Source organism: Petaurus breviceps, unplaced genomic scaffold (genome assembly GCF_028583685.1).
Source record: "Petaurus breviceps papuanus isolate PSGF00001 unplaced genomic scaffold, PetGlider_PUasm1.0 138, whole genome shotgun sequence".
Taxonomy (NCBI): domain Eukaryota; kingdom Metazoa; phylum Chordata; class Mammalia; order Diprotodontia; family Petauridae; genus Petaurus; species Petaurus breviceps.
The window spans coordinates 20,791,716-20,819,458 of record NW_027185694.1 but is presented as its reverse complement, the minus strand read 5'-3'; the positions used below and the strand labels follow the sequence as shown (position 1 = coordinate 20,819,458).

Below are 27,743 nucleotides of genomic sequence, written 5' to 3'. Positions count from 1 at the left end.
TTTCACTATGGCCAGTCTCAAGTAACTGGTCTTGGTTTTTTCCCTTGAGAAGCAGCCATTATCAGAACCTTTTCTGATATCCTGTGATCCAGGGAGGTACCCTGTTCTGGGATTATTGCCAGAAGATGTTCGCTGCCTTTTACACATTTTTATACATTTTTAGATACTATACTGTGGTTATCTTCAAGGCCTAATAGTTGATATCATTACTTTACTGAACAAAGAGTATTAAGAAAACCAAGTGACTTATAATTACCTTCTTTAACTTGTCTATAAAAACCTTGCTCATGGTATCAATAAAAAGATTGCTTGCCAATCACACCTGGACCACCATTTCTCACACTTTCATGGGCTAGTGTGTCGGTTTAAAGCTGGCTTAAGAATTCACTTAAGAGGGGCAAAGTAAGAGCACCGCCCTGGACTCGGGAGGACCCAGGATGGGTTCCAGCCTCAGATACTTACACCCACACAAAAAATACTGGCCATGTAACTTTGGGCAAGTTACTTAACCCCAATTGCTTAAAAAATTTTTAAATTATAAAAAAGTTCTACAATTGGCTCCTGAACAGGGACTTGAAGGGAAAGCTTTTAGCAGTCTTAGGCTAAAAGAGTCACCAGGCTTAGTGATAGATGAGGGCCTAGAAACATTAAGATAAGGACCTGGTCTTGGTAAAAAGCTGTCAGGAGAAAATGGAACAGGTACAAAGTGAAAGTAGAGACTGAGAAAATTATCTAAGATTGTTAGAAAGAATGGTAAAAGAAAATTGGGAACCAATCAGGAGACAGAGGAGTGAGAGGTTTATGGAGGAAAGACTCCAGCATTTCCCCATTTCTGTCTTTTTCTATGGAATATATTAATGATATGTTTAACATCAGAAAGGAAAGTGCCAAAGGAGGCTTGAAACATTCAGTGTAATACAGCTGTCTCTATTAGAAACAGATAAAAAAAGAAAAGTATCAAGTAAGTCTTTCCTGGCCTGGAGTGCCAAGTAACTCTTTTAATTTTTTTCAGGAGATCGCCTACTATTTCTGTAAGCTTTTGGATCCATTCTGCTATTTTTCTATAGCTATCTGCTCTCGTGTGTGTGTGAATGAGTGTGTGAGAGTAATTTATCATTCTATAAGATTTAAAATGCAGCTGGACTTCGGAACTTTCCATGAAATGTTGTTATCTCTTTCACTCCCTCTCTCCCTTCTTTCTCTCCAGAAAACAAAGTATTTTATTATTTTACAGGTTATAAAATGGTGGTAAGTTGAGGAGTGTAGGAGCAGTGCCAGGTTAGAATTAGAAAGAAATAAGGTATGTGTAGTTTTAAAAGGGGCTTTAATCAAAGTGCAGCAAAAAAAAAGATGACAGTAGGAAAAGCAAGAAAGTTTAAGTATGTAGCAATGAGAGGAGCATGGGTAGAAAGCTTAAGATAGGTATAAATTATTTGCTATTGAAAAGTGTGAACAGAAGTTTTAAGATTTTTAAAAGTTTGAGAATCTCCTCCTCTTCATTCCAGTCTGGCCAAGTGGAGTAAGGAGAAGGTGATATGAAATAATAAGGGGGGCAGCTAGGTGGAGCAATAAATAGAGCACCAGCCCTGGAATCAGGAGGACCTGAGTTCAGATGTGACCTCAGACACTTAACACACTTACTAGCTGTGTGACTTTGGGCAAGTCACTTAACCCCAATTGCCCTCAAAAAAAAAAAAGAAATAATAAGGGAATTTTTTCCCTCAGATCAAAGAGGCATAGGAACAAGCATTTAACCATTTCCTGCCTGACCTATTATTGGAATGCTACTAAAAATCAATTTGAACTTATTCTGGTCATTTTAGGGAATGTGAAAAAGTGAATTAGTGTCACTCCTAACTTGATGCTAAGATAAGTCAGAATTTATTATACTAATTGGCATTTAGACATATTGGGATATGTCTAAGATCTGATAAAAAAAAAAAAGTGAAGTTTTTGAGTTCTCTAGTACAATAGAGAAGGGAGTTTGTTGCCATTCCCACCTCTCTGTCGCTGGAGGATTCAAAACTCTCACTTTTAAAGAAGTTTTTTATGAGTGGACACATGAATAAAGCTTAGTGGAGTAAAAGTTAAAGGAGCTGAAAACATTTCACAAAAAAATTTATTAAAGCCTCTGGTCCAAGATTAGGCTAAAAGAGAGTGCTAAAGATTAATAGGGAGAAATCTGACTAAAGGGAGAAAGCATAGTAAATCTATCAAGGCCCCACTAACAACAGCCCTGAGGCACCCTGAAGCCCACACATTTTTTAGACAAACAGACGAACCTCTCCATTCAAACTTCTAAATCCGCAATCAGACTCTGCAGCTGTGAGGAGAAGAGAAAAATCTCTGCACTTAATAAGCCCAATTTTTTACTAATAGTTTTTGCAAGTGATGATTTGGAAATGCAATTAATGTCATGATGTCATTGTGTTGTGGTGGTCTTTTTAAATTGCAAGAAAATTCTATTATACAGTGAAAATTTGTAAGCCAGCCAGTGTTAGATAAAGTAAATTTTTAATCTGAATTCTGTTGAAACTAAAAGATAGAGGAAAGAAGTTGTGTAAAAACAGTTATGTCACTTACATCCCTTTACTGTTTATATTTGCCACATAGAAAATCAGGTATTTACACCTGAAATTAGAGAGGAGGTTACAACTAAAACAATTTGATTATCAGTTATTTGGAACTTGTAAGATTATTCATTGAGTTATTTTATTGTTTTAATGCTAAAAATTTAAAATTGTTAATTGATTAATGTATGTAGAAAGGAGGAGACTGGGTGAAAACTTTATTTTGGATTATTTCTGCCCATTCAGAACATTCCTCCTCCATGTGTGAGAGTTAGCAACACAGGGGCATAAACATTAGCCCAGCCCTTCCCCCCAGTCTCTCTTGCTTAGAATACATATCAATCTTACTTGTGTTGTAAAACTGCCAAAAGCCCATGGAAACTATCTTTAGAGGCAAGGTCATTCATCCTGAGAAAGGAATTTGTTTTAATTGTAACTTGTTAAGAAAGTTGTAAAATATTAAAAAGATTTCTAGCAATTTGGCTTTTACACTAGGACAAGTTAAATTTGATAAAGGAAAATGTTAAATGAAATTCTTTATGTAGGAGAAATCTAGTAAATCTTTATTGTTTATTACAGCTCCATGGGAATAAAAAATTTAACTGTAATTGGCTATGAGCCATGATTTGGTGAAAGAATTTTTTTAACGACTTGTGTCACTTTAAGAAGATTCTAATATCAATAGCTTTTAAAGTACTCTGATCAGATTCATTTATTATACCTTTTCTGTCTAAAACACTTTTTAATATCTAAAGAATTTTGCAATCAACTAAAAAAATTAGTATGTTAATAATACTTTGGGAATTTATGTTACTTAAAAAAAATTTATACCAACTTAGTCTTAAAAATCTTGATTTTAAAAGTTTGTTTTTCTCTAAAGTATACCCAGAGCTATTAGGTTATAAAATTTTTAACTAATTTTTTTCTTTTCTCTCACAAAAGTTTGATGATCATTTATAAATCTTAACACTAGAAATATAGACTGCTACATTGATTCTAATTATAAAGTTATTATTACTCACTTTACTCCTGCTTATAATACAAAGCTTTTAGCTATGATATTACTGTTAAATGATTTTTTTCTTTTCCCTTTAATATTGAGTCAGATAGCAAATATTCAGTGTACATATGCCAATATATTTGATACTGTTAAACTTAAACACACTCAGAATACAGAAGTTACAAGCTCTTATAAGATAGAGGCCACTACCTACCGGTATATTGCAGTTCATTCTTCACTTCCTAGGCCTCTTTATCTAAATAACACGACTATTAATCAAAAGTTCAAGTTTCTCCAACTTTTTCCCCAAATATCTATAGAACTACATTAGCTTACTCTTATTTTTATCAAAATGCATATACTCTATGTAAATAATTCCGTCTTACTAGGGAACAAGCTAGATAGATTCATTAAAAACTGCACTCCATGTGTTATCAATATTACTCCTCCAGCTTCCCTTCAGGCTGGGGAAGCCGTAAAAAAAAGGTACTTAACCAGATGTTAAAGTCTTTTGCTTCTATGGATATTCTAAAACTATTGAAAACTGATAATGCTCTCACCTACATTAGCAAATCATTTCAATCTTTCTGTGATCATTTTCTAATAAAATGAATTACAGGCATAACCCTTATAATCCCACTGGTTGTTACATTGACAGATGAAATAAAAATCTTAAATCCAGCCTTTAAAACTTTATCCATTCTAGTCCAAACTTACCATGCCATTCATTCTAGGCAAACTGGCATAGCTTTTGCTCAAACTTGACATTCTGTCTCCTACCCCCAGCTTTTATATAAATAAAACCTATTTACAAAAAATAAAAAGGAGGAACTTGGACCAATACTCCACAAAGGAAATTAGCTATTGCCTTATACACCTTACATTTTTTTTACACACTACTAAAAATGAGCATACACCAGCATAAAAACAGTTAATTCCCCAAACAAGAACTGGGTAGGACCTGACCCTTAACTATGTGGGGCGGGGCTCTCTTCTTTTTATCAGATGCTGCTGTGAGAATGGAATGTCCAAGAGTGTTCCACGTCCCACCTTGCAGATGCAGAGAATTCAGAGAAAAAGGATCGGGAGACCCCTTGCACAAAGGCAACCCAAGAAGAAGTGACAGCGTCTCACATTTTCACAAGATAATACTACCCTCCAATGGACTATTACCTGCTTAACTTACCCTTATACAACATATTAGTGGAACCATCCTCTTTAGAAAAAAGTGACTTCTGGACTTTTAGTCATGGGACTAATTGCCATAGCCTCCCTCTTAATATCAGCAACCATGTCTTCTATTTCCTTACTAAGTGAAATATAAACTGTTCAATTTGTGAATGAATTGACAAAGAATGTTAGCTTGAAACCCATGTAATTATGGATACACTTATCCCTATGTATGGAATATTGCTTGTATTAATTGTGCTCTTACTTAATGCATATTTTTGGTCTTTTCCAGCTAATTTTAACTTATGTTTGGCATCTACATCAGGGGGATATACACTACATAAAATTTCTGATCTTTTAAAAAAGGGAGATAAGGTCTTGTCATTGTCAGACTTATTGTTAGACTTATTACTCGTCAGATTTCTTGTTCCTAGACTCACTGCCCCACTATTATTGTACTATTATTAATTTCAACCACTGTGTCTACATTTTCTCTACTTAGAAAAATCCAAAAAACTGCATAATATGTTAATGAACTTTCAAAAAATGTTTCTATAGCCTTTAAGACACTACATAATATTAGATTAGGACTTTTTGTATAAGGTCTATGTATTAGAACCATTAGTATTATATTTAGATTGATGAGTTAAAAGCTTTTAAAACTCAACTGTTACTTAGATGTGATTATGTATGTACATATTGTTGTGTAACTCCTTTACCATATATTAGCTGTGATTCTAATGTCTTTTGGAACAAAATATATGCCCAACTTCTTGGTGCTTGGCATGATTCAAATATTACAAATTATATCAGAAAACATCCAGAATAGTCATTGCTCTGGAATTAATACAGGAACATTGTCAACACGATATTATCGGCATTGTTCAAGTTATCTCCTTTTAATTTGATGTCTATGTTTTTACATATCTTATCTGTATTGATTATTGTATCATTTCTTTGTATCTTTTGAAATCATTATTAACTCAGACGTATGAACATAACTTTTTAGGGTAAGGATTTCTATTGGAATGTTACTTGTAAAAATTGTAATCTCACACCATGTATTTCTAAGGTCATCAGTATGTTATCACCATTTTTGCTGTCTTTTCCCACTAATGAATCTCATGCTTCTTCATACCAACCTGCAGAAGGACACAGTTTAGAGAATACCTTAGTTTGATCAGTGAGGCTTTGAAACATAAAAAAGCATTTCTTAGGGCTACTATTATTGACACATATCTTTAGTATTTCAATTACCATTGTTACATTTTTCAGCTATATCTTTACAATCCACAATTCATACTGTCCAGTATGCTGTAGAACTAGCATAAATTTTTATCTTACCCAGACTAAAACTGAAAAATTAGAACAGTCTATTACTAGATATAGGAGATGAGGTAGAGACCCTTAAGACTCGGTTATCTCTACAAGCGGTAGATGTACATCTATTTCTGTCACCCTCAGATTATATTACTCCTCCCAGACCATCATTACCTGGGACAGGATTAGAGCCTGCTTAATGGGAGCAAGGCTTGATTCCAATATCCCCATTGGAAATAAAGGTTTTCCATCAGATTTTCTAGGATATTGAACATAGTGAGATCCCTGGGATGGACCCAGAAGAAGTAGCAAAGACAATTATTGATATATTTAAGAAAATTTCTCCATTTCAGATCATACTGGCTCTTGGTATACACTTGCTTCCTATATTGTTATAGTAATTTTCTGTATAAATGTGCTATGTGTTATTACAAATGATGTCTTGTGATGTCAAGGTTTTAGGCACTGAGGTACATGCCCTTAATTTGTTTAATAAAAAAGGAGGAGATTAAGGGAGCCAAAACATCTGATGCAGGAATCAGGCTGGTCCTAGATAAGCTTGCTCTGGGTTTTTCACTATGGCCAGTCTCAAGTAACTGGTCTTGGTTTTTTCCCTTGAGAAGCAGCCATTATCAGAACCTTTTCTGATATCCTGTGATCCAGGGAGGTACCCTGTTCTGGGATTATTGCCAGAAGATGTTCGCTGCCTTTTACACATTTTTATACATTTTTAGATACTATACTGTGGGACCTGGTTATCTTCAAGGCCTAATAGTTGATATCATTACTTTACTGAACAAAGAGTATTAAGAAAACCAAGTGACTTATAATTACCTTCTTTAACTTGTCTATAAAAACTTTGCTCATGGTATCAATAAACGTATTGCTTGCGAATCATGCCTGGACCACAATTTCTTACACTTTCACCGGCTAGTGTATCGATTTAGATCTGGCTTAAGAAATTACTTAAGATATCTCTATAGTCCATGGCAAGGATCAAAATACAAAAATACCCTCTGTTTTATGAACTTAGCCAGAGCCCATACATAAGCAAGGTGTCAGGATGGTATATTGGAGCAAAATTTAGACCAGGACTTAGCAGACCTGTGTTCTAGTCCCAATTTTGCCACTAACTGTGTGACTTAGGCAAGTCATTTTTCTCTGGACTTCATTTTCTCCATCTCTAAAAGGGGATGGGTTGGATAATCTAAGGTTTCCTTCATCCCTAATTGTTTATGTTTAAAGTTCCCCTTGAGGGATGCCCATCAACTGGGGAATGGCTGAACAAACTGTGCTATATGTTTGTAATGGAAAACCATTGTGCTGTAAGAAATGATGAGCAAGATGATTTCAGAAAAGCCTGGAAAGACCTATGCGAGCTGATGCAGCAAAGTGAGCAGAACCAGAACATTGTACATACTATGAACAACTGTGAATGACTTAATTATTCTAAGCAATACAATGATCCAAAACTATCCCAAAAGACTCATGAGGAAAAAATGTTATCCCACCTGCAGAGAAAGAACTGATGGAATCTGAATGCAGATCATTGCATATTATTTTGTATTTTTTTTGTTAGAGTTCTGTTTCACAAGAATGACTAATATGAAAATGTGTTTTACTTGATTGCACATGTATAAGTTACATCAGATGCTTACCATCTCAGAGAGGGTAGAGGGAGAGAATTTGGGATGGAAAATTTTCAAAACGAAAATGTTGAAAATAGTTTTTACATATAATTGGGGGGGGAATAAACTATTTTTAAAAAATAAAAAAAAATAAAGTTCCCCTCAAGCTCTAGTAGTCTATGATTCGCCCACTTTTTTCCAATAAGAAATCAGGGTGTCATTCTGCCTGGAAGTAACAGGGTTACCACAGGACCACAGGAATACAACATACACACACAGCCTTGCCCACCCTTCATCCCACTACCAGAACCATAGACTCTCAGAGCTAAGGAGGATGAGTGGCATGCCCAGAACTATGCTTTAGGAAGTTTCCCTTCTTGGTTTTAGTCAATTGTATGGGAGCTTTAGGTCCAGCTTCTGGCCATGCGTTGACCCAGCACTGAAAGGACCTGGGTTTTTTGTTATAATATGACAAACCCTGAGTAGTCATTTCCACCATCTACCAATCACATTGACTCAACAAGTGAGTTTCCTTAGCTTCCTTTTCTTCTTTGTATTTGATTCTTGAATAGGAAAATACTAGCCTTGGTGTGAACATGTCAAGGTTTGGGAGTGATCTCAGTAGTCTGAAAAGTCCACACATCCTGGGTCCAAGAAATGGAATTGGCTAATAGGGGAAATGTCTCTAGCAAAAGAGGATTGACCCAAAGCTGGCCATTTCACTAACAGAGTTGTTACCTGGAGTGGTTTAGACAATACAGTCTCCAGAGAGAGTATAATTGTAATTAAAATGTTTAAGTTTGTACTAATTAGAGAAACAAAAATTAAAACAACTCTGAGGTACCACCTTACACCTAGCAGACTGGCTAATATGACAAAAAAGGAAAATGATAGATGTTGGAGAAGATGTGGGAAAATTGGAACACTAATGCATTGTTGGTGGAGTTGTGAACTCCATTCTAGAGAACAATTTGGAACTATGCCCAACGGGCTACAATACTGTGCATACCCTTTGATCCAGCAATACAACTACTAGGTCTATTTCCCAAAGACATCATAAAAAAGGGAAAAGGAGTCACATGTACAAAAATATTTCTAGCATCCCTTTTTGCTGTGGCAAAGAATTAGAAATTGAAGGGATGCCCATCAACTGAGGAATGGCTGAGCAAGTTCTGGTATATGAATGTAATAGAATACTATTGTGCTATTAGATATGATAAGCAGGCAAATTTCAGAAAAACCTGGGAAGACTTACATGAACGGATGCTTAGCTCTTCTCAGCAATGCAATGATCTAAGACAATTCCAAGGAACTCATAATAGAAAATACTTTCCTTTTGTTTTTTCTTTCTCATGGTTTTTCCCTTTTTGTTCTGATTCTTCTTTCATATGACTAATACGGAAACCTTTAATATGACTGTACATGTATAGCCTATATCAGATTGCATGCTGTCTTTGGGAGAGGGGAGAAGGGAGGGAGAAAAAATTTGGAATTCAAAATCTTGTGAAAATGAATGTTGAAAACTATGTTTACATGTAATTGGAAACAAATAAATAAAAATTTAAAAGTGGGGGAAAAACTTTAAGTTTGTATGCATATTGTTAAGTGCTCAGTTTAAGCATTCCCTTTGTGTATAGGAAATAAATGCCTGTACCATTATAAGATTTGTATTATACATTGAACATCCTTCTCCTCCTATTTGAAGAAATCCTAGATAGATGCTATAACCTAGGACTTTAATAAATTTTCCCTAGGGATCCAGGGGGGAGGTTTTATGAACCAAAGAATGTGAGAACCTAGCCCTATCATTCATTAGAGGACAGGTATCCCCAGGAGCAAACACAGTCTAAACTACATGCTTGGGTCCCAGAAGAGAGGAAATGGGATTGATACAATACCTCAACCCCCGTGTTGAAGAAGCAGTTTCTCAATGTTAAAGCACCATCAAAAAGGGTGCATCTAAGGGGCCTTAGAAATCATCTAGTGATTCCATTTCCTTCATTTTGAAAATGAGAAAACAGAAGAGACTTGTCCAAGGTCATAAATCAGTCTATAGCAGTCAGAATCAAAACCCAGAGCTTTTGACTCCGTCCAGTGATATTTGTGCTGCTGACAGGGTTCAGGAAGTCCAGGAACCCCAATAATCAAAGTCCCTGGAAAGCAATCTGGAAAGAATTCACCGGCTCAAGCATTCTTTAAGTCAAGGTGGCAAAGGTTTATTGTTACACTATACAGCAGGCAAGAGTTCTTAGGGAACCTGCAGGATAAACTATAGTAGACCCAGTGCCAAATATGCTAACTAGGTACGTCAGGGTGGGGATTAGGGAGTGGTTAAGGAGTGGTCAGTTCTTAAAGGAACATGCACTTTTAATATCTACTATGCAGGTGTTTTACCCAAAATTCACTGGGAAATAGCCGGGGTGGGGTTGCTGCATAGGTTGGGGGGGGGGGGGAGGGTTGCTACATAGGGGTGTGGTTTTAGGCTTGAAAAGTCACTAAATTGGTTTTAGGTCAGGGCTGACCAAGCTGCCACCCATCAATGTCATGTTTGACAATATGGATGTTGGGAGTTAACGTAAATCCAAGTCTAAGGCTTACATAATGAGGAATTCAGGATGTTTATAATGAGCTAGGGAGTTACTTATAGATAATCCAGTGGAGTTCTCACTTATTATTGTACCAGGGAGAAATAAGCATTTCACTAGGGACTAGTCATGAATGATTGTAGATTGATTGTAGATTGTAGATTGATTGTAGATTGTAGAATGATTGTAGTGCAGGGTGTGGGGAGAAAGGGGCAGAGAAAATGCTCTGGGGCTAGGGAGAAATGTGATTTTGGAATTGGATGTGATTTTTGGAACTGGAGTTCAAGCACAGGCACCCAAGCACCCCATCACTGACTCCATATTCACAGTAACTCACCCTCAAGCCAGGGATCTGGCTCACACAAAAGGAGTGTGAGGCCTGGTCAGAAAATAGATTCACTTTAGTTCAACCTTCCCAAGTCAGAGCAATGATAGCTTAGGGGATGAATAGGGATGAATATGACCTAAGAGCCCTTGCCTGGTTCCTGATGCTTCTTTTTAATCCCCTTCATCTAGCTTCATTTCCTGGTCCTTACTTGTCCATTTGTTGAGTTTTAGGGGTGCCGGGACCCCAAAAGGGCAACACACAGGTCCTGCCAGAATTAATTCAACTCAAGCCTTCTTTCAGCAAAGGAAAAACAAAGTTTATTAAAGATCTGCCATATAGGATAGACTCTTAAGGAATCTTGACATTTGTAACACTAATGTAAACAGGTGAGACTAAATCTGAGCACCTTCAAGGAGGTAAGATGGATCTTATATACAGAAAGAATGAAGGAGGATCTAGGAGTAGCCAAGTAATCTGGGGTGACTAGAGGAAAAGTCTAGGGAGGATCTTGATGGGAGTGGCTGGTAGACTAGGGTGACTAGAAGTGGGATGCCTGGAATGCAGAAAATGGGGTTTTGATAGGATTAAAGGTGGGAAGTAGCCAAAGGAATTACAGATTGTGGAGGGCTAGGCTAGATTAAGGGTAACCAGAGATATTGGGCTTAGTGTTTGTCCTTCGTTTTTTCAAAGAGGACCATGGCATCAGGGAAATGTTGACATGACTTGTAGTTGACTTTGATTTGAGTGAGGGAGGGCTGTGCAAGGTCACCAGCCTAACTTTCTCCTCCAGAGCCATCTGGATCCAGTGACCAAATATTCATCAGGATGACTGGAGATGACTCAGGATGTAATGGGAGACCCTGGACTTTTTAGGCTAAAGCCTTTTTAGGTACTCACTTAGAGTGAGGTAACACCCATTCAGTGAATAGGCCTCTTAAAGAAATGAGTAAAGGGATGACCCCTTTAATTAGAAAAAAAGAAAAAAAATAAAGCCGGGAGGGAAAGACCCTCAGGCTTGCTATTCCAAAGAGAAGTAGTTACCATTGACATTTCACTCTATAAGGCCAGAGTTCCCAAAACAAGAGTTCGAGGTGGGGTTTTCCAGAGTTTATAGCCAAACGAAACGAAAATTTTTGGGGGGTAAGGGGAAAAGGTCTCCTGTTGGGCTTGTACCCCGTCATTTTCTCTGCTTGCATTCATACTCATTCATTGTCTCTCTCCTCATCCCTTCTTCCCACTCCTCACATCCCTTTCTCCTCTTCCACTCCCTCTTTCTTTTCCTTTCTCCTAAATTCTTTAAAATGTTATTTCCTGGAATCCAGGGTCTCTCTGGCTCTTTTGAAAGAGCCACAGGTTTGTTTACTCACTAGCAATTAACTTTTTATAGCATCTGCCCAATCATCAAGCTATGAGGTCACCCTTACATGCAGGGGTAGGCCCTCTCTCACCTGGTTCTTTGTTTCTCCTCCTACTTGCATGATAGGTCAGAGGATATGTCACGTGTGTGGTACTTGTTGCAAGTGTCATTTCACTATTTAGAATGTAAATTTCTTGAAGTCTGGGCCTGGTTTTTTTTTCTTTTTCTGCTTATCCCCAAGGCCCAGCATAGTGCCAGATACATAAGAAATACTTGCTTCTTGATTGTTACACCTGGCCACACCCTTTGTCCCTCCCTCCTTAGATCTTTGTTTCAACTTCCTTGTGTGTCTGCATCTTTCTCCCTTTTAGATTTCCTCCTTTCTTTACCTAGACTTCTGCATGTATTTCTGTGTATGTGTATCTGAACATATCTCTGTTGAGATTAGGGGTGCTGGGACCCCAAAATAGTGACACACAAGTCCTGCCCAAATGAATTTGACTCACCTTCTTTCAGCCAAAGAAAAACAAGGTTTATGAAAGATCCTCCATATTGGCCAGACTCCTAAGGAATTTCAGCATTTTGACTCTTAGAGAATCTGAGTATTTGTAATGCTAATGTAACCAGACAGATTGAATCTGAGCACTTTCATGAAAACAAGATGAGTCTTATGTACAGAAAAACTAGGGTGGCCAAATAGTCTGGGGTGACCAGAGGAAGAATCCTAGGGAGGATCTCGATGGCAATGGCCAGTAGACTGGGGTGATTAGAGGTCTGGTGCCAGGAACCCAGAAATGGGACTAAGGGTGGGAAGTAGTTGAAGACAATCTGGAGATAACAGACCGTGACCATGGAGGGCTAGGCTAGGTTAAGGGTAACTGAGAATTGGACATAGCAATAATGAAAGGCTTATAGCCTCAGGTTAACAGCAGATCTAGTGGGAAGATTCAAGAAGAGTTCATTTGGGTTCCCAAAGCCTGTACCACATCAACTCCTACGGGCCGACCAGCACAACGTGTATAGCTGTGCATGTGTCCATATATGTGTTCCCAAGTACAGATTACACATGTGTACCTATATTGGGATACTATGCCTATGCAATATTGCACATACTGTCATGATGAGTTTTTCTTGATTTTGCTAAACTGCTTGTTTTTCTTTTTATGTTTTTATTTACTAACAAAGAATGGACCGCTTGACAGGAGGGAAGTAATATATTCAGAAATAAATATGATGTAAAAATAAATCAATTTTTGAAAATTTCAATAAAATGTCCATAGTTGTATAGGTCGATGTGAATCTATAATTCAACTCAATTCAAGAAGCCAACCATGTACCAGACACAGACTCAGACCCACCAGATTCTTGGTTCTGAGGAAATAAAGACAAAAACAATGATTCCTGCCTTCAAGGATCTTATATCGGAGGAAAACAACATGGACAGATTAGGAGACATACAAAATCAAAGCAAAATAATTTCCTATGAGGGAAGGCCTAGTGACCTCTAGGAATCAAGAAAGGCTTCTTGTAAGAGGTGCTACTTGAGCTGATGCCTGAGGAGAGCCAGGCATTCTAAAAGACAAAAGTGAGGAGGAAGAGTATTCTAGGCATAGCCAATGCAAAGGAAAAGCGGCAAGAAATGAAATATCTTAATGGGGAAGAAGTAAGCCAGTTTGCCTGGAACACAAAGTTCATGAGGCAGAGTAATATGAAATAAGTCTATGTGGAAGACAGGTTGAAGCCAGATCGTGAAGGGCTTTGATTTCCAAACAAAGGAATTTGTATTTTATACCTTTAGGCAATAGGGAGCCATTGATGCTTCTTGAATAAGGGAGTAATATGGTCAGACCTGAGCTCTAAAACTGTCATTTTGGCAACAGTATAGCAAATGGATTGGAGAAAGGCAGTCTATTGAATACAATTAGGATAAGCTTGGGAGGCATAAGTTTAGGGGGAAAGATGAGGCTGCAACCCCCAACCCACCCCAGGACCTAGAATTCTGGCTTTCTCACTGTTTTGTGTATACATGGTGAAAGTGAATTGAACTGAACCTGGGACAGGCAGGTAGAGATGCCCAGCAATCAGTTAGTGACTGAATGGAAGCTCCTTGAGGGCAGGGACTTTCATTTTTGCATTTTTACCTTGGTCTGAGGTGGGCACTTGGCACTTAATAAATGTTTGTTGATTAGGGACTGAGATTGCAACTTGGGAGAGAGATGAGGGTTGAATTTGGAAGTTATAATTAGGAACCATAGTTGAAACCACAGGAACTGATAAGCTCACCAAAGAATATAGAAAGAGTTAAACAGGGCAAAGGACATAATCCTGGGAACCTACATAGAGGGGCAGGACAGATACTGACCCTGCAAGGGATACTGGGAAGTAGCAGTCAAGCAGAGAAGAGCGAGGTCAATAGGTTCAGATGCTGTAAAGAAGCCGGACAGGATGAAGACTTAGCAAGCTTGGCGAGTAAGAGATTACTGGTGGCCTTGGAGAAAGTGATTTCCATGGATCAGAAAGTGATCACGTCTGGGTCAGAAGTGAGCAGGAGGTAAACAGGCAGAGACAAGTGATGTGGGGAGCTTGTTCTGTTTGGCTGTGAAGGGGAGAAATGAGGATGGACAACCGGGTAACTTCCTTCCCCACTGCGCCTGATATGTTTATATTTGACTAGGTTTGTCCCTGTGTCTCCCTGCTTCTCCTAGTCCTCAAAAATGTCTGAGTCACAGGCCAAAAGTAATCTATTTCCCTATAGCTATAAATCTCTATCTCTTGAGACTTTAACCCTAGCAGACCCAGGTAATGATGCCTGAATCAAAATGCTCTGGCTAGGGGTGGCTGGGTATGGAATGGCTGGCTCCCTCCACTTCAGTCCTATCAAAAACTGAAACCACAACTTGACTTGGCTGGTACTTTTCTGTCCTCTGCTTGGTACCCCCTGGGCAAGTAGGGACAGACCAGGATCGAACAACACACACACACACACACACACACACACACGCACCAGATGTGAGTTCAAGGAAGCACCCAAGCTGGGGTGCTGGCACGGGGAGCTTCGAGGGGGTGGAGTTAATCATTCTCAGACCCGCCTATCTCTGCCTTCCCCCAGCACTGGGGACAAAAGGACAGTAGCTGTGGAGCCCTGGCATTCTGCCCACTGCCCCAAGGCCCAGTAAAGGAAATGGAACAACTGGGGACTGCTTGGCTGTTGCTGCTGCTGCCACTGCTGCCGCCTACAACAAGAGGTGAGTCCTTATGACAGAAGTCTGGGCCCCAGAGTACCCCTCCCCTATTCATAAGATCCATGTCCCTCCAGTTCACTCTCCTCACTCTTCAATGCCCTTTGTTCTAGCCTTCCCCAGGGTCCTTCCCACCACCCCACCTTGCTGACCCCAGAGGATCAGGAACCCTATTCCCCTCTCAGGATTGAGAGAGTACTATCCCAAGTTCTTCTCACCAGGCCCCAGGTGTCTTATCCCCTAGTGCTAGTTCTTCCTAAGACCTAGGTATCTTATCCCCAGTACTCATTCCCACCCACAGGACAACCCTAAGATCACCTCAGTACTCAGATGTCCTACCCCCTTCTCCTGTATACAGATTGGGACCCAACCTGCTCCAGAAAGTTCCCTTCCATTCAGGGTGCTGGAGTCCTCTGTTAGGAGATTAATTCCCATAACACAACATCCCGAGGAACCAGTAACTGAAAATTAAGTCCCCTACATGACTGAAAAATCAGTCCAAGGGAAAGCAAAGGGTGATCTATAGGGATGGGGGAGGGGGAAAGTGGAAGAAAGTAAAAACTGAGGTCCAGAGAGTGACAATAGAAGATTTAGAGGGAATACTAAGGCATCTAAATGGGGGCAGGGGGAATGGTAATCAAAGGGGAGATGAGAGACTGAGGGGCAGAAAAAGAAGCAGGGTAAAGGGAGTAGTTGAAGGAGAGGTCCACAACAGCCCAGTTAAACCCCCTAATAGGCAGTCAAGTTAATCAATCATGACACTAGCTCAAGATCCCTCTCCACATTACTTGCCATCTTTTCCTTTCCTTTCCCAGGTGAAGGTCATTGGATAAGTTCAGGTAGGTCACCGGAGGCAAGAAGGGGGATTGTGGGGTAGAATTAAGAAGGTATAGAGGCTCTTGGAAGAATTGGAGGGTATTGAGCAAATTGGGGCAAAACAGAGCCTTGGTCCCAAGTCTGCCTTCTCTGTTTAGGTTGTGGTCAGCAAATCCTGAAGAATCAGGTGAATGGGCGCATCATTGGAGGTGAAAATGCCCATGAAGGGGCTTGGCCATGGCAGGCCAGTCTAAGGCACAACAAGGCCCACATCTGTGGAGCCACTCTCATTTCCCATAGCTGGGTTCTAACAGCAGCCCATTGCTTTTCCCAGTGAGTTATCAGCCCCCTTCTCATTCAACCAATCACCTCCCTGCCCCCAAGTCCTGTGACCCTATCCAAGTCAGCTGTATCAACAGCTTAATTTCCCAGAGTTCTTAGATCCAGTCCACAGACACTACTGTGCCCAAAACTGAAGCCCAGAGAGGGAGAACTCTCCTGCCTGTAGTCTCATGACCAAAACTGACAGATCCTAAACTAGAACTCAGGTTTCCTGACTTCCAGTCCCCTGCTCTTCTCCCTATCACCCTCCCTCCTCTGAGGTGTCTGCAACTCCCCAGAAGTGGCTACATGGCCCAGCGGGATGCACTCTGGGCTAGAAGCAAGACCTTGTATTAATTTCTCTGTGATTGGTCCCAGGTCCACAACTCACTGGCTGTGACAGCAGGAGAACATTTTAACACCTTTAGGCAACAGAAAGAGGATAATCCAGGTTGCTTTGAATATTTCTATAGAAATAGAAAATACTGAATTTATAGCTGTTTAGTTATATTTTGTTGTTTTTCCATCCTTCCAGTCATTTGGGGGTTGGAGGGGAAAGGGAGGCAGAGCTAGTAATTTTGACACCCAAGACATGTGGCACAAAACAGTTCCTCAAATCATCCATGGGTGGAGATCTATGTGAGGCTGCTGCTGGAAAAGCTACCGGTCAGGTCAAGAAGTACAAGGGGACAGCTAGGTGGTGCAGTGAATAGAGCACCAGCCCTAGAGTCAGGAGGACACGAGTTCAAATTCCTAACTCAGACACTTAACACTTACTAGCAGTGTGATCTTGGGCAAGTCACTTAACCCCAATTGCCCTGCCTTCTTCCTTCCAGAAAGCAAAAAACAAAAAAAGAAGTACAAGAGTTGGGCGGGAAGATTGAATCCAGTATAAATTTGTGTTATCTGTAATTGTGGTGGCCTGGGGCAAAACCCTGGTCCCCCTGCTCTCCTTATGGCTCTGCAGGAAAGATACAATAGTAGTCATAGCAATTGCCCAAAACATTAGTCCCCAGTGGTTGGTACAACTTCTCTGCCACCAGGCTAGTCTCAGCACTGTGCCACCTTCTTTTCCAGACCAGCGAGCCAGCCATCCCATGCTGAGACCCAACTTCCTCCTCCCAGATCAAGATATAAACAATCAGTTGTCGTGACAGTCCTAATTCCCCCTCCCCCCCCACCCCCTTGTGAGACAGTTTGCTCCCTGACCCTGGGGAAATCACATACACTTGAAGCAACTTTCAGAAACAATACTATGCAAGATCAGGTTATAGGATTTCCTGCAAAGCTTTCTCTCCATCATGTTGGGCCTGGGTTTCTCCTCCCCCAACACACTTTCAGTCTTGTCCCAACAATTTCCCCCTGCCCCCATCCCCACCCCCTCTGCAGGCCTGTCCAGGTGTCCCAGTTCCAAGTGGTCTTCGGGGAACTCCAGCTCTTTTCTGTCCCACAACAATCCATCTCAAGGTCACTGAGCCAGGTCATCCTGCACCCAGACTACTCCGGGACAGATGGTTCAACGGGGGACATCGCCCTCTTGAAGCTGGCCCAGCCTCTCCACTTCTCCACCTGGATTCTGCCAGCCTGTCTCCCTGAGGTCTACAACCTCTTTCTTACAAATAAGACCTGTGTTGTGACAGGATGGGGGAACGTGAAGGAGGGAGGTGAGCCTTGGGAATGAGGGGGGGAGTGAGTGGGAGGTTCTCATGGAGGGAGAGGGGAGTTTGATGAAGCTTCTTCCCAGATACAGGTCAAGTTCTCCAACTCAGCCTCTGCTGAGAAATTCAAGATTGCAGCCAATAGTTCTCTGAGGAATGGGTAGAGGTGATCCCGGATATTTCCACAAAGCAGATAATCCCTAAGTGATTTCTCCTTATCTATGGGCTGCATATATTTAATAATGATACTTCAGGTTTCTATAACACTTTAAGGTTTACAAAAGTGCTTTCCTCTCAACAACCTTGTGAAGGAAGTAGTGCAAGTGGTATTATCCCAGTGTAAATTGAGGAAACTGAGTAAATGACTTGCCCCTAGCTACTAAGATTGGAGCTGAGATTTGCCCTATGGCCAGGCCTTGAGGTCCTCAAATCCTTAACCGGTAGAAAAAGTCCAGTCCTGCCGTTTCACCTTTCCCTTCTCTCCCAGCTGGGGAGCACCATCTCTCAGACTGGCACAGAACAGTAAGCTAAGGAGAAATACGGTCACTCTTCTCCCTTTTTGCTGAAGCATGTCTTCCTTGGGTCTAGGGGACAGGAGTTCATCTTATCACATGGAAAATAAAAATGAAAATTTTCAATTCACCAAGTTTTAGCCCACACCCGTGTTAGGTGCTACTAGGGAGGACAAGACCCGGTCCCCATTGTCCTAATCTCAGAAGCACATAATCTGGAATATAAAACTCCCAGCAGGGAAACTGCACAAGAGAAAATGATATCTAAATCAATGTTAAAGTGAATGATTCTGGCTCTTAAATAGTTTCTATAGATGTTCCCAAAAAAGCAGAGACTGCTAGGAGGTAGAGGTGATCAAAAAAAGCTCTAATGGAAATTGCAGGACTGAATAGAAGTCCTAAACCCCCCCTCACCTCTCCCCACAAAAACTGGAAGTTCTGGTTAAGGAACGGAATAAACAAACACTCTAACATGCTCATTCGACAGTGAATTTGAACTGGGAAACAATAATAATAGCTGACATAGTATTCTTTATTTTAGTCTTTCGTTTTTGTGAGGAAATTGGGGTTAATTGTGCCCAGGGTTACACAGTTAATAGGTGTCAAGTGTCAGAGACTGAATTTGAACTCAGGTCCTCCTGATTCCAGATGTCCTATCTATTGTGTTACCTAGCTGCCCCTTACATAGAATTCTTAAGGTTTGCAAAATGCTTTACAAATGTTATCTTATTTGATCCTCACAACAAACCTCTGAGGTACCTCAAATATTATTTTTTCTGACATTACAGGTGCTAAGACTGAGGCTCAGAGAGGTTTAGTGACTTGCATAAGACTGCAGATTAGCAGGATTTGAACGCAGATCCTCCTGACTCTAGATCTAGCACTTAACTATTATACTACAAATAAAGCAGGAGATTTAGGCTGGGGGTAGATTGAAAATGGCCACTTACTAGCTGTGTGACCTTGGCCAAGTCACTTAACCCCAATTGCCCTGCCTTCCCCCTCCAAAAAGAAAAAGAGGGCCACGAATTCGAAAATAAAGAGTCTGGAATCACAGTTCCCTAGAATTAGTAACTTGTAATAATTTGCAGACTAACTTAGAGCAGAAATCTAATCACTAGATGTGACTGTAAAGATCAAGTCCCTTCATTTTACAAATATGGAAACTGAGGCTCAAAGAGTGATTTGCCCAAAATTAAAAAAAAGTAGTTAAGTAGCACATGTAGGACTAGAATCCATGTTTCTTGCTTCACAGCAACACACAGTCCTACAGCCAGTACACAATTTAAGGTGAATTCCACTCTGCTTACTCACCCCAGAGCGCACTGAACATCAGAAAAGCAGTTCACACAGGGATATTTATACTTGTCTGTCCATCCCCTCCCCAGAACTACCTGAGTTCAGAATCTTCTTCCTGCCTCTTCTTCCTGCCTTCCCAAAAGAGCAGAGGGACTGGGGTTCGGTTCTTCTCATAAGTAAGCATCTCTGCTGTCTCTCCCATCCCCCAGTCCAGCTGTCTCCACCATACCCCCTGCAGGAAGCAAAGCTGCCACTGATCCAAGCCAAGGAGTGTGACCAGATCCTGACCAATGGCCGGCAAGAGGTCACTGATAAAATGGTCTGTGCTGGCTACATGGATGGGGGTGTGGATGCCTGTCAGGTGAGGGCACAGAGGCACGCTGGGTTGGATAGCCATGGTCTCCTAAAACTATTGCCTCTTTGGAGAAGGCAGGGACTAAGGGATAGACCCTAGGAGGAAATTGTAAAATCATGCAATATCAGAGCTGGGACATGGGAGATCATCTCTAGTCCAGATATTATTAGCTTTGTTGTGTGTCATGGACCCCTTTAGCAGCTGGAGAAATCTATGGGTCCCTTTTTAAATGCACAAAACACAGGATTACCCCCCAAATAGAATTATATTGAACTGCAGTTATCATTTTCTTAAAAGTTTACAGATCCTAGGTTAAAAAGCCCCAATCTAGACCAGCCCCCAAATCTTACAAATAGAGAAACTGAGGCACAAAGACAGACTTGTCTAATGTAGGTTATAAGTGAGTTAATAGCAAAGCCAGACCTAAAACCAAGGTCTTCAGACTCCAAGTTCAGGTCTCTTTCTGCTATGTCAGCTAAATCTTATTCATATAATTTTAGGGTAGTGATTATGGATTAATTTAAAAAGGCCCTACACAGAGTCAGGAAACTTGAATTTTAGGCCTGGCTTTGCCACTTACTGTGTGACTTTCAGCAAATCATCCCAGGTTCAATTTCATCCTATCATGTAAAAGGACCCATTCTCATATTCTATATTTTGGGTGGGTGGTGGGGAGTCTGACACGGGTGGGGGAAGGTGTCCTACAGATGGTGGGCTTGGAATCTAGGTACAGTAGAAGATAAGGGAAGCTGGAAGATTAAGAAAACAGGTTCTTACTCAAGCCTAAACTAATAAGTCTTTCTTCCTAACCTCAGGGTGATTCTGGGGGTCCCTTGGTGTGTCCCTATCTGGACTCCTGGTTCCTGGTGGGAATCGTAAGCTGGGGCATCGGCTGTGCCCGACCCAGAACACCAGGTGTCTACACTCTTGTCTCTGCCTATGGGGACTGGATCCAGAGTTATGCATCAGAGGTGCAGCTGGGCTCCTATAACATCCAAGTCTGGAATGCTGCAGTCACACAGACTCCTGGCCCCCACCTTGCCAGCCTCCTTCTGGTCCTGTGGGGCCTTGCCAGCAGCTGCTGAATTCCTCAACAGCTGCTGCTTCCCTTCTATTTAACCCTGTTCCAGCACCAGCAACCCCGGCCACCCACACATCCAGATACATCCAATTTCTGCTTTTCCTCTCTAATAGCCTAGTACCTCCCACTTCTAAACGGCCTTTCCTGGCCTTCAGTGCACTCAGCCTTGTCAGCAGATGCCGCCCCCTCCCCCCCCAGCACCTGGGCGGGATGGAGACAGCACTTGAGTACCTAACTGCCATCGCTAGCAGGAAGCCAGCCACTCCAGAGGGGTGCTGCAGGAGGGAGGAGTGCAAAACGCGGGGAAGAGGGGAAGGGAGAGATGGAGGCCGGGAGCTGGGAGTCCAAAGACCCCAGTGTGGGTTCCCGCTCGGCTGAGGACTCCCGGGGCAAATCATTTCCCCTTCCTGGCTTTTATTTTCTCCTCCATAAAATGCGGGCCCAGTAAATTCCAAGGCACGCCCATCTCCGATATGTTAAGAGTCGGCTAGGGGTCAAATTAAGGCCTCCTTCGGGGTACCGAAAGAGAAAAGTAAACCGAGAAAGCCTCAAGTAACCGCGTCGCTTTTTCCTGCTCGAGGGGAGGCCTGTGCCTCCGGGGCTAGAGGGCAGCGGCCTCTGCTTCCGGGACAGAAGCCGGAGGTTTCCGAGAAAGGGCAGCCTGGGCTTGGGGGGAAGGGGGGGTACGACGGCCTCTGGCCCGAGATGGAATGGGCTCCATGATGACCTATAGGAGCCCTTTAAGGGACGCCTGGGGGGAGGGGCGGGAGCAGAAGGCAGAGACAAGAGACGGAGCAAAAAGCTTGAGAGACACGGCAAAGGGAGGATGGAGACAGAAAAAAACAAATGACTGAGAGAGACGAGAGTCAGACCAGGGAGAGGCCCAGATACCCAGAGACAGAACAGAACGGAGAGGGGGAGGTCACGTTATTCATTCCCCAGACTCAGATTTCTGGTTCTCATCCCAAGCCTACAAACAGGATGTACTTCTGTCTGACTTGTTCCCTTCGGTTTAAAATTAAACTTATTTCCCTTTCAGTCAAGTAGGCCTGCCTTGACAGTTTCCTCCTCCCCTTTACACCCCCTCCGGGAAGCCTTCTCTGATTCAGGAAGGTGTGAGTTAACTAACGGGGCTCTGTCCCAAGATGGAAGTCTAGGAAAGGCCCAGGATGACCTTCTCATCATGGCGGCCGGAAGCACCTTCTGACTACAACCGAGAGAGCAGGTTCTGCCTTATGACAGCCTTTCCCTCAGCGTGGCCCTCCGCAATCACGTAGGCCAACCCGTGGGACCCCACCAAAAGTATCCCTTCCTTTGCGACCAGCTTAGTCAGGTGGTCAGTCGATCTCTGCCCGAATATTCTAGTGAGGGATAGCCCAACACTTCAGGCCGGTCCATTCTGTTGATATTTTTTCTTTACGTAAAACCTAACTTTGCCTCTTAAGTCTGTCAACATTCTGGATCCACACTGCCTCATTCCCAAAAAAGCACTTTACCCAGAGTATCAAGAAGGGAACATCAGAGGCTTATTTGATACCACTGGGGTTTTAACACTGGCCCTGCTATATTTAGGTCACGTCCCCCGCAACCGGCTACGACCTCAATAAGATGGCGTCGTCGCCGCCGCATTGTTTCCTCCCCTGACTTTACCAACATGGCGGTCTCACGTCTACCTCTACCAGGGTGGTGCTCTCGAAACAATATTCCCTAATCCGCTCCGGGATTCCTAGTTCTTCAGTAAAATGAAGCAATTTACCTATGTCTTCACCATCGGCCAACTCCAGACGGGGTTTTATGATACAAACCTTTACTAAGATGGCGGCAAAGACGCACGGAAAAGGGACGACGTCCGAGCACGCGCACGTACACTCCCGTCAAGTAATTTCCGCCGACGCGTACTCAAAGCATCCCGGGATACAGGCGGACTGAGACTGCGCCGGGCAGTTGATTGGGGGGGAGGGAAGCTAGACGCCGAGATGGTAAGTGAGAAGGAAGAGAAGCAAGGGGCACCCCGAGGGGAGGGGTCGGGCTCAGGGCATGAAGACGAGGGGGCAAAGGGGCGAGGGTTTTGGGGACCAGGCGGGGCCCCGGGCCGGGCTCGGGGCATCGGAATGGGGGCCTAGGAATGTATGGAGAAGGCCCTGCTCTGACCAGGGCTGGAGGGACAGGGGCTCGGACGCATCCGAGGCTAGCGGGTCGGAGAAGATTCACTCCTGCCCCTGGCCCCCAGGACGTGTTCCTAATGATCCGGCGCCACAAGACAACGATCTTCACAGATGCGAAGGAGTCGAGCACAGTGTTTGAGCTGAAGCGCATTGTGGAAGGCATCCTCAAGAGGCCCCCGGATGAGCAGCGGCTCTACAAGGTTTGTAGTCCGCCCCCACCCCCTCTGTTCCCCACTGTCCACACTTGTCTCATCGTGGTGCACTCCCATTTGGAGTCGGAGGAACTAGGTACAAATCGCACTTCTGACAAGTATTACTTTTGTGACCTTGTCACGTAACTTCTTTGGGACTCAGTTTCCTAATCTGTAAAATGGGAATGTGTGGGACTAGATGGTCTCCAAGGTCCAGCTTCAGTTCCGAATCTGAATTTCCCTCTTGGGGTTGGACCTTATCATCATACCCATTTAGCAAGGGGTGATACAGCCAGCTTTAGAACCAAGATCTCCACACATTTTTTCTTGGAGAGAAGGCAGAAGTATTGTTTCAACTCAGTAATTTCCTACCTCCTTTACCCCTGCTACAAGCCCTGACATTCCTTCACCTGGTAAAGGAGAGGCTTGGTTATTACCAAAGGCTATACAGGGTAACTTCCGGAAACCTACTGTCTTTGTAATGAAAAGTTTTCTTTCCTTTTCTGCCTGGGGGAGAAATTAACCTTGGTCCCTCCTCCCTCAACTCGGAGCTAGCTGTGCCTGCTCATTGTTTATACCTACCCTGTGGTCATATCACTGCTGAATGACATCTTCTGATTAAGAGGATACTTGGTAATTTAGAAAGACTTCCTGACTTAGAATAATTAGACTGAATTAGGTCTCATCCATGCCACCCCATTAGCTTTAAGACCCTAAGCAAGTCAACCTCTATGAGCTTCAGTTTCCTGACCTATAAAATGATAATTACTGTACCATATCTGATGAAGATCAAATGAGATCATGCAGGCAAAGTGCTCTGCAAATCGAGTCAACTGTTGTCATCATAACCTTGTATGGCATCCTCTCTTCCTGCCACCCAGAATGCCTACCTCTCCCAGCCTTCTCCAGGCTCCAGGAAGGAATGCCATAGGACCACACATGTTCCTTTGCTATGTGGTCTTTGCTAGCAGCCCTATCCCTGTCCCTGACCTCTTCTTAGGATTTCACCACCACCAGCTTTCTCTCCCCAGGATGACCAGCTGTTGGATGACAGTAAGACCCTGGGCGAGTGTGGCTTCACAAGTCAGACAGCCAGGCCTCAAGCACCAGCCACTGTGGGGCTGGCCTTTCGAGCCGGTAAGGAGCAGAAAAAAAGGGTGTTTGAGCATGGTTAGAACCAAGAATATTAAGTTTTACCTGGAAATTAGGATGTGAATTGGCACTTTTGTAACAATGAGACTTTGTACCTCATTGTGTATTGCCAGTACTGCCATGAATCTATATAAACAGCATTTTTCTTGGACATGTGGATCTGATTCGACTTCATACTTCTATTTTGTAAGGAAGATAGTGAAGGTGGGATTCCCCACCTCCGGTGGCTAATGTTTTGCAATTTTTAATATGTGACTCAAGGAACAGGTCTTTCCAGGGAACTGCAGAAAGTTTTAGGTTGTCTTTCCTGCAGGAAGGCAGCACAGCAATTGTTCCTGGTCTCAAAATGCAGTGATGTGATAAGAGATGTAGTCTGAAGAGAAGCTTATATTAATAACATTTCCCATTTGAGTTTTACAAAGTACTTTTCTTACACCTGAGGTCGTGTGCAAAAATAGTTTGGGGATATTAGAGCTATTAGTCTAGTTGGGCCATACAAGAGTTCAGAATGGAGGTACCAAATCTGTCCACTAATAAAGTTCATTTAGTCATAGTTGTCCAGGAGCATTTAACTCCACTGTTCTGGACTGGGGGGTGGATGCCAGAGATTTGACAGTCCAGTGAGACAGATAAAAACTTTTTTTTAACATAAAATAGTAACTAGTGTAAAAAAAAAACTCCCATTAAAATCCTACTGTGATGCCTCCTTATGGTGTGGAGATAACTTTTTTATTTTTTTCTTATAAACTGTACCAGCAGAGCTCTGACAAAGTTAAAACAAACTCCAGAGTTTGTGGGCTGGAAACTTGTGTGAGGATTATCCTAGGAAGAGATTTCTCGCTAAATTTGACAGTCCTGAATTTAGATTCTAGAAGTAGATCTCTACTTACGTACTAATTGTGGCACAAAGAACAAGTGATGTGATATATATGAACTCAGAGGAGGCAGAGGCATGAGAGGAATAATTAAGGAAGGTTTTAATGAAGGTGAGATTTGAAACTAGCTATAGTTTAAAGAATATTCAAATGGGCCTTGCTAAAGCAGAGGGTGCCTGCTGGATGAAAGACAGGGTGCCAAGCAAAGGACTTAACCCTAAGGCTCTAGGAACCTCAAGGGAATAAAGTGACAGGGAGGCAAAAAAAGGGATTCAGCTGGTAATGAATGGTTCTCTTTCCCATTCAACAGATGATGTATTTGAAACATTGCGCATTGAGTCTTTCTCCAGCCCTCCAGAACTGCCAGATGTCATGAAGCCTCAAGACTCTGGAAGTGGCACCAATGAGCAAGCTGTGCAGTAAGGGCCTGAGGCCCCACCCCCTATAGTGACCTAATACAATAAAAAATTTTGGTGTTAGGCTGGTGCCTCCATCTTCCTGTGGCCTCTTCTTTGAGCCCCTCTTACTCCTCAGTATTCTTTTATCTTTACCTAATACTAGATTCCTTCTCATTTTGTCCCCAAACCATCCTACTATTCTGTGTCTCGAGAAGAGATTAATTATATTTAATTACTTAATATTTATATTAGTTAAGGAGAAATTAACTAGTTCTGCATATTATCTACAGAGAAACACAAGACATTTCTAAATTTTCTTTGCCAACATGAGCTTTTCCCTTGCAATAATCAAACACTTGTCTCTTGCTCCAAGAGATTTCAAATACATGCTGAAGTTGTGCCCCCAGCCCTATGTTCTCTGAGCAAATGCATGCTTTTACATGGCTGTAGTGAGAACCCTTGGCAAGGGATGGACACAGGATTCTAACATTCTGATTTAAAAAACTGTTCAGTTAGGGAAACTGTCAACTACCTGAGAGGCTTTGGAAATATACTATCTAAATCAGTATCAAATAGAAAGGGGTCCCTGTGGGTTGCATATTGACTTAGAAAATCCTATATTAACATTTACATTCTAACTATTATTAGGCATTTCCCAATTAATTTCAATCTAATTCTTTGGCTGGTCTTAAATTCACTACCTAAAAGATCAACATAATCGCTATTTCCCTCACCAATGATGGTTCTAGGTAAACTAAAAGTGAGTCCCAAGTGATGCACAAACTGAACAATGTAAAGAAACCAGATGATTCCAAAACATCATAGAGATGGATGGAAGACAAGAGCAATGATCCCAAAATGAAAAACACTTGACCCCTTAGCAGAGTGTGGTGCAGTGGAACTGCCAAGGGGTTAAAATTGGGGTAGAAAACAGGTTGCCTCCTATTATGGGGCGTGTCACACCTACATGTTCCCCTCCCAACATCTTCAATGTACTCACTGTTCCCTGCCCCCCCCCCCCCCAAACTGCAGCAGGAGCACTATGGAGGAGGGCAGGCTTTCTGTGGGACAGGGAGACCAAGAGCAGTCATAGATGGACTGTAACCTACACTATAGGTCTCATTGTTTTACCTTTTCCCCAGAATTCATACTCTGTATATCTCCATGTCAAGGGCCAACTTCATTATCTTGAGATGTCTCATTCTCAGTCCACACTTCCTAACTGCAAAACCCTATTTCTTTGTCCACAGTATTACTAGTTAATGCCTCTACATTCATAGCATCATCACATTTTTCTTGGATTATTGCAATGGTTTCCCAATCAGTGTTGCTTAAGTCTTTCCCATTCCAATCCTCCACATAACACCAAAGTTTTTCTCAAGTATAAGCAAGACCATGTCACCCCATTTGTAGGAAAAAAATAAATATCCAAACATGAATGAGAAATTAACTAATTCTGCATCATTATCTACAGAAAAACATAAGACTTTTATCTAAAGAGTTGTTCTGCACACTTAGGGATTTTTTACCTTTCAGTTTTATTAAAATATCAAAAAATTCAATTGCTTGTCTAGCTATAATTCTACACTAACCCCACAATTTTTCAAGGATGCATAGTAAATCATATTACCAAAAATATTAACATTTTAGTTTTTCTATCATTAAAGAAAATTCAAGTTTACATAGTCCTTAGCATGTCTTTTTAATTTTTTGGTTTTATAAT

General features: G+C 41.9%; 2 protein-coding genes across 2 annotated transcripts in view; both read left to right on the top strand.

Moving 5' to 3' along the window:
- LOC138176672 (elongin-B) overlaps positions 1–26,115 on the top strand; it is a 497,250-nt gene extending 471,135 nt beyond the window's left edge. Inside the window, exons 2-5 of the mRNA XM_069107483.1 lie at positions 23,168–23,218; positions 23,470–23,604; positions 24,627–24,732; positions 25,933–26,115. Of these exons, the coding sequence (XP_068963584.1) occupies positions 23,216–23,218; positions 23,470–23,604; positions 24,627–24,732; positions 25,933–26,045 (357 nt within the window). The 5' untranslated portion in view covers positions 23,168–23,215 and the 3' untranslated portion in view covers positions 26,046–26,115. The remainder of the gene's footprint in view (positions 1–23,167; positions 23,219–23,469; positions 23,605–24,626; positions 24,733–25,932) is intronic.
- On the top strand, positions 15,072–23,161 carry LOC138176681 (serine protease 33-like). Its single transcript, XM_069107489.1, has 6 exons — positions 15,072–15,197; positions 15,989–16,036; positions 16,172–16,346; positions 17,724–17,998; positions 20,013–20,164; positions 20,974–23,161. Exons 1-6 carry the CDS (start codon positions 15,140–15,142, stop codon positions 21,241–21,243), a joined length of 978 nt encoding a protein of 325 aa, XP_068963590.1. The 5' UTR covers positions 15,072–15,139; the 3' UTR covers positions 21,244–23,161.
- Positions 26,116–27,743: the final 1,628 nt, after the last annotated feature.

What these genes read in the sequence shown, in the direction of transcription:
- LOC138176681 (XM_069107489.1), top strand. Translation starts at nt 15,140, where the DNA reads ATGGAACAACTGGGGACTGCTTGGCTGTTGCTGCTGCTGCCACTGCTG. An exon ending in GCCACTGCTGCCGCCTACAA is followed by an intron (nt 15,198 to 15,988) that starts CAAGAGGTGAGT and finishes CCACATTACTTG; the next exon opens with CCATCTTTTCCTTTCCTTTC. An exon ending in GCAGCCCATTGCTTTTCCCA is followed by an intron (nt 16,347 to 17,723) that starts GTGAGTTATCAG and finishes CCCCCTCTGCAG; the next exon opens with GCCTGTCCAGGTGTCCCAGT.